We start from the raw sequence: 7,582 nt of genomic DNA, 5'->3' as shown, positions 1-7,582 counted from the left end.
GGGGGGGGGGGGGGGGCGGGGGATACACACAAAAAGTCATTCAAATAAATTTTGATAGTAAGCCAGTCTGTGATTGATTAAATATAGGTAGGTAGATATTTTATTAACGTCACGCTAGAGATGCACCATGGGCTGTTGGAGACGGTTCGAGAAACATCCCCGAGAATGATCCGACGACGTGCCATCATAATTTTGATCCTCTGCAGAGGGGATGGCTCCTTTGCTTTGGTAGTGTGGCGACCTGTGCTCGAAGTTGAGAACTTGGTAGAACAGTTTAACGGGGATCAATACCGCACACGCTTGGTCCCTACGTAGTCTGATCAAAGTGGTCACCCACCCCCTTACTGACCACAGTAAGGGGGTGGGTGACCTGGCTTGCTATCAGATTCTGTGTCTTTACAATCCTTACAATCTGTGTCAATTACAGTCTTTATAATTGTTTACTGCTAGGAAATATAAGTTAATAGATTTACCTTGTTTTTATATGGAATTTTATTTTTATTTGGAATTTTTTATTTAAAGGAGAAAAATGGAATCACAGTGGATAATTTTTTTTTTATGTAGTTGCTACATATTTTACATCTAAAGAACTGAATTAATTATATCTTAAGTATTGTAAAGTTTATTCTTAATTTTAGTATGATTAAAAGTTATTAAATATCTCTATCTTAATTTTTTAGGCTCATGCTACTTCAGTTGAACAGTTTATAGGTGTTGGCATTAGGGTAAGATACTGGAATTTAGCATTTATTATAATCTTTGTTGCCTGCTTATTTTATATACTTATTTTTTGTCGAGCTTCTTGATTTATAATATTAGTTTCACATGGTGTGACAATCCCCAATATATTAAAGCACCATTTCTTCCAGGGACCTTTCATTTTAAGAAACAGCTGTTTATAAACTGGTATATCAATCTGCATTAGAAAAGAAAAAGCATTAAAAATTTATTTTCACAAATGCACTAAAAGCTAAATTTATTACTATTTTTATCTTTTATTATGAATGTATTTTTTAAATTAATTTTGATGTTTTAGCTAAATCTTAGCAACATTTTTATATGAACAAAAAGATTTTAAAATATTGGCACATTGTTGTAAAAAAATGGAGGAGTAACTTTCGAAACAAAGATTATGCTTTTGTAAGTTACTATCATCTCAGAACACATATTTTTTTTTATAACTAACATATTAATTGTGAAAGGCTAATACCTTAGAATTAGCCATTTAATATTTAGCCATCCCCAAAAAATGTTTTTGTTCAACAGTTTTACCAAGTAATCGAAATTCATGTCACAATTAGCTGAACTTCATTCATTTGAGAAGGATATTGTTGGGTTGAGTAGCGAGGAGGACAGGTAAGGAAAAAGAGTAAATTTTTTGGGTGATCAAAAGTATTTTGTGAAATCAAGGGCCATTAGGAATTGTATTTAGGTAAAAGATTTGTTTTTCTATTATCAGTATGACGTTATATTATTTTATTTTATAACCGTTATTGAACGGCCGTCCAAATTTTCGTGTTTACCGACTACCAATGTTCAACTCCTTAACCTTGTAATCTTGAACTCAATCCAGAAGGCAAGAGAACTCCTGGGTCAAGTATTGGGAGAAAATTGCCTTTGTGGAAGGCCTTTTGATGAAACTAACCCGCATTTGCGTTACATGGAGGGGAAAACCACTAGAACCTCCCACGATTAGTTTGGCAGCAAGGGGGCTCTTACCCATGATCCATCTACCACACCACTAAAGATATTTAACGTCGGCACTGTGGTCCGTGCGAGCTGGATGCGAAATTCATATCTACCGATTGTCACTGGGATTCGAATCCGGTTTACATTATTGGAAGGCTAACGCTCTGTCCCCTAAGCCATCACGGCTCTATTAGTGTTATTGAAGTTTGTCTGCTTTACCAAATTTATTAAAAGTAATTCATAAATCATGTCCCTTGAATATCACACTCTCTCTATATACAGGGATGAGATTTTTCCTCTTTTTAGCGAATTTCCGCCTTTTCGCTTTTGTCTCTTGAATTTCAGCTTCTTTTTTTTTTTAATCAAGAACTCCAATTTTCTATAAGTTTCAGTTTTTTCTTTAAAATAAATATTATTACACTTTTTCTGAAAATTCAGCTGTAGAAATAAAATAATTATATTTCTTTCCGATTTTCAAAGATAAATAGAAAATTCAAACTATGCGTAGCTGCCAACCCTTCCACTTTTACTCCACTTTTACGTGCAAAAAAATAAGATTTTCTGCATTTTTACCTGCCCACCAGATGGCTAATATTTTCATAATTCAGACGTCACAGCATTTTTTTCCAAACATCGATTTTCTTATTTACTTGATTTAAAAGTTGTGCATTGCGATTCTTATTTATGCAATTTCAATATCATACATTGCAATTGTTATTTACGAGATTTAAAAATCCAATATTGCTATTTGTATTTGCGCGTTTTTAAAATCCTATGTAGCAATTCGTATTGCCTTGAGTTTAAAATCCAATGTCGTGATTCCTTTATGAGGTTGTAATATCAAACATCTATTTTCTTATTTACACGTGATTTAAAAATTAGGCTTTGGATTCATATTCACGCGATTTAGAAATTATGCATCATGATTAGTATTTACGCGATCTAAAAATTAGGCATCATGATTTGCATTTTCAGATTTTTGAAATCCAATTTAGAGTTTCATATTCAAATGATTTCAAAGTCCTGGATCGCTATTTGTATTCACGCGATTTTAAAATCCATTATCGCATTTCTTATAACAGGTAAGTTTTTTTCTTGAATTTGTTACTATATAGGTGGCAGTTGTTCTATCTAGGATTATTGGTGTGTATATATAGGCATTACAACATCAGCTAAACTGGATGAAAATATGTTACTGATATTTATGCTATAAATCACATAATAGTATTCTTTAATAAAAAAATGAAATGTTAATGCATGTTCTCAGTAATTTAGTGTGCTAAACTAGGCAGTAATATTTTACTCCTTTGTGACACAAGAAAAAATATAATTTCCAGCTTTATTTTTTCAATTTGTAATTTTACTTTTTACTAAATGTTAAGGGTCGATTAAGGGTAATTATTCATATATTAATAAATTAATCCACAATTAATTTTATATCAGTACATAATTATTTATTATCTTAAATCGTCTAGAATTTATTTTTAAACGATTGTACGCACGTAAGATTTACTCGCGTGAAACTTCAGATTTTTTGCCTTTTAGCCAATCTCATCCCTGTATATATATAAGCTGCAACAGTTAAGGTTTCATATTGGTGTTCCTATTATGGCAGAGCACTTATGCTTTTACTGCATGCAAGTACATAATTTTTTGAAATGTACTAATTATGTTATTTGTAGGTATCATTTACTGGTAAATCAGGTGAAATGAAAGAAATGCAACAACTGTCTGGTGGTCAAAAATCTTTAGTAGCACTTGCCTTAATATTTGCAATTCAGAAGTGTGATCCAGCCCCATTCTATCTTTTTGATGAAATTGACCAAGCTCTCGATTCTATGCATCGAAAAGGTGTTTCAGGTCAGTTTATGCCTTCTTTACCTTTTTTCTCCTTCCTCTAAAGATGACTAATATTATTTAAACATAAGTAAATTAGGGAAATAGCAATAAGAGGTGGGAGCTATGTCTTATAATAATAAATAATGCTATGACGAGAAGAAGTTTTTTTTGTTAATTATTAATTTATTTGCATGTTGCAAACATTAAGATTTTACTGTTCATATCTAAGTTTTATGAATTTTCAAAAACAAAAAAAAACATTTTTAGTAATTTTTTAGTTTATTTCTGAAGCCCTTGTCCTCCAAATGTGTCTAAATCACATGTTTGTTTATAGAGTAAATTTTTTTAAAGAATATAAAATTTCAAAAGGTTTTATAGTTATGGGTTTTCAGGTAGATAAACTTACGTATTTAAAATTATGTATTAAAAGGTACAACTGAATGAATTATTATAACTTCATAAAAATCTAAGTTTTATAATCTATTAAACTAAATAATTCAAATTAGCAGGAAAGACATATATCAGACTTCCCATTTCAAATGTTCACAACATTGTTTTTTGTAATTTTATGCAAATTATTCGTTTTACTTATCTATTTTTTGTTGCTTAAAAAAGTACTTTTATGTTGCCAAATAATAACAGATTGCTGAAAAATATGCTAAAATTAAGTTTTCCTCTCTAAAGTTTTATTTTTTTGAATTGTAATTTTACATGTTAAGTTTTGGATACATTCATCTATAATGAACATGCAAATAATGCTCGTATCATGTATTCCCCTCCCCCTCTAAAAAAATACACTTTAGGAAATCAAATGCTAGGAAAGAGATAGAATTGTACGGTATGTCAAATTTTTTAGAAAACCAGTTTATTATTCTTAACTAGTATCAAAATTAGAGATTGTAAACAGGTATCACAGTGAACTGAAAGAACTATTGTAAACTTTTTTTCTGCTGCATCTTATAAAATTCCATCAGAAATATTTGCTTAAACATCTGTTAATTTTATCTGCTGGCTGCATCTGCTGCTGCCCTGTCACTGCAAACAAGAAAAAATATTTTGTTGATTTTTTTTTTGTTAGCTGTGCCATCTGTTAACAAACTTCATAACTAATTTTGAATTTGATTTTTAAAAAAATGTTTTTCTAAGCAATATAATGCAACAAACTGTATTTTTCTTCCTGTGCATAATTGATTTTTCAAGTCATCAGTCATTTTTAGGAAACCTTGTATCAGCTCTGTTTACTCTTTATAGTACAAGGCTAAAAATGAACAAGGTTCTGTTGGTTGAGGGAAATTTAAAAAAGCATGTGGCAACTAATCCCTAACACTCTTTACCACTCGCCTGTCGATCGAAAATGCCGACAGGCGGGTATAGGCAACTGCATGCCGAGAATTCCAATGTGGCACGCCCTAAAGAGGGAGCATTTCCAAATTGCTTAGTTAAGAATTTTAGACTCAATGCCGTAATATTTTGTGCAAACTTTTTATTGGGGTATTATAATTCTTTTCTAGTCACACTATGATTCTAGTTTTAAATATAAAGCTAGGTTTTTATGATTTATATTGAAATGTTTCTAAATTTATTTCCTTTTTTCATTTCTAGACATGATACATGAATTGTGCCAAGATGCGCAATTTATCACTACTACTTTCCGACCAGAGCTTCTGGAAAAAGCTGACAAATTTTATGGAGTGAAATTCAGAAATAAGGTATATCTTTAAGGTGTATCTTTACATTTATTTTATTTACTTCTACCTTAAGTATTGCCAATATCCTACATTTTTTTTTCATAACGACTTTTCTTTTTTAAAACCCATTTACCTTTTTTCCCTATCATTTTGTGATATTTTTTTTAATGTTTGGTGAAGTCTTATTTCTTGCTTAATCTTGTTTAATTTATTTTTATTGAGGTTTCGCTATTATCTTCTGGGATGCTACAATTTTAGTGTTTTTGATTTAAACAAATTCAATTTTATTTTTCACCAACTAGAAATCTCTTAGTATAAAATATACCTTCTCTATTTAATACAATTTATTCACGTTAATGCAATTTATGAATCACCTTCTAATTTCTATATTAACACCATTTAACTCATTAAATAAAAAATATAAGCAAGTAAAATTTCATTAAATGTTTCCACTTTTTATTTGTGATTAATTATGTAAAAGCTCACAACAACATTAAAAATCTATTATTGCAAAAACATATCGTATTAGACATGTAAAACGTTGGAAAACTAAAAAGTATACCCTTTATATGCACATTTTATGATTCATATAAATTATTATATATATTTATACTAAAAACAGCACATTTTTTCTTGCAATATTATTGGAACATACAAATATTGAATCAATGTTTAATCACTCTATTGCTCCCTTGATATACCACAGTTACCGTGTTACCTTCACCATATTTTTTCCCCTTGTAAATAGCTATGTTACATATTTACACGTTTTTAAAATAGTAATATTTTGAAAACATAGCATTACTGGAAAATTAGGTGAACTTTCCAATATGTGTCTGTTCAAATTTTGTGAGATGAATTTTTTAAAATACTTATTGAGAAAATAATGCATAGATGATTGTGCTCTGGAAATTTCCTAAAATGCAAGGTTCAGAAGTTTCAAGAAATCATTAATCACATTTATGTATAAAACATCATGAATATTATACATAAAAATATTAGAACTAGAATTTATACTTGGCATCACTTTCATCTGTAAATATTTTTTTCGGTAGAATAATAAATGTGATTAGAGATAAAAGTAAACTTAACAAAATTATTTATTTAAATTATGCTGCATATAATTAATTTAGAATTTCATGTTGTGAAAATATCAATAATTTAAATTTATAAAGGCATTAATTTTTTGAAATGCGTTTATTAATGATTATATTCAAGAAATTTTCAGAATTTTTGAGTTGGGGCTCATAATCACCCCTTAATATGAAAGTATACTTATAATGTTCTTGCCTTTTTATTTCAACATAATATATTGGTTAATGAAAATATTTTAAGGGACAAATTTGTTCATCTTTGCATATAATTTTGCTGTCATTTGATCCTATTTCACCATGCCGGACATGAATCTAACACATGTAAGAATTTTGTCTGTCTAGTGTTAAAAGAATAAAAAATTATTCTCTTATTAGCATATGTGCCATTATTATACAGATCTGCAAATTTTTTGCCCCCTCCATACAGCATAATTAACAATTCTAAAATTGGATAATTGGAACTAGGGAGCCATCAACAGATTAAACAAAAGTGATTGAAGTATCTTTTTTATTCTAACCAATTTTAGTTTCAGAATTTTTTAGGTCTTTTGAATGATATTTTAAAGAGGAAAAAAAAAGCTCTATTAAATAAATAATCGTATCATGAATTTTATTAAAGAGAATTTGGGATTATATATTTATTATTTTTAGATAATGAAATAAAATCCTGTATGATGGTGATTTAATGTTTTGCTGCATTTGAAGCTAGCAAAACACTTAAATTTAAAATTCTGAGTTCTAGATTTACTTTATATATTATAACAATTCTTTTAAATTGTTATTTGATTTGTATTCTTAAAATCATATTTCCAAAGTTTTGTGCTATCACGAAAGGGTCAATTTTTGTTTTCCAAAATCTATTATTTGCTATTTTCTCGTACAGGAATCCAACACATATAGCAGGGGTGGCCAAGCTCCTTGATAGTCGACCCATTTTTCAATATTTGAAATTTTTTGCGAGCCGCAATTAAATACGTATTTAAAAGGTATTTTAAAAAAAATTACATAAATTATATTTATTGAAGACATATATAAAAAAAGTAAAATTACAAAATATGTGTATTGAAATTAAAAATTAAACACATTTATTTTACTTCTTTTGATAATTCTTTAACGTTTTGTGAATATTTGGTGGCAGCACTTCTCAGTAATTCTTTGAAATGCTGCTTAGTAAATACTGATCGATGTTTGGATTTCACGAATTTTAAAGTGGAATAAAATGATTCACATAAGTACGTTGTTCCGAATATTGAAATAATTTGATTGGTAGCC

General features: G+C 29.1%; 1 protein-coding gene across 2 annotated transcripts in view; it reads left to right on the top strand.

The window, feature by feature from the left end:
* Positions 1-7,582, top strand: part of LOC107456300 (structural maintenance of chromosomes 3) — a 62,333-nt gene that overhangs the window by 53,914 nt on the left and 837 nt on the right. For both annotated transcript variants that reach the window (XM_043051865.2, XM_071180761.1), the window contains exons 28-30: positions 681-725; positions 3,372-3,549; positions 5,131-5,237. In XM_043051865.2, coding sequence (XP_042907799.1) covers positions 681-725; positions 3,372-3,549; positions 5,131-5,237 — 330 coding nt within the window. The remainder of the gene's footprint in view (positions 1-680; positions 726-3,371; positions 3,550-5,130; positions 5,238-7,582) is intronic.

Source organism: Parasteatoda tepidariorum, chromosome 5 (assembly GCF_043381705.1).
Source record: "Parasteatoda tepidariorum isolate YZ-2023 chromosome 5, CAS_Ptep_4.0, whole genome shotgun sequence".
NCBI lineage: Eukaryota > Metazoa > Arthropoda > Arachnida > Araneae > Theridiidae > Parasteatoda > Parasteatoda tepidariorum.
This window is presented reverse-complemented; position numbering and strand designations above follow the sequence as displayed.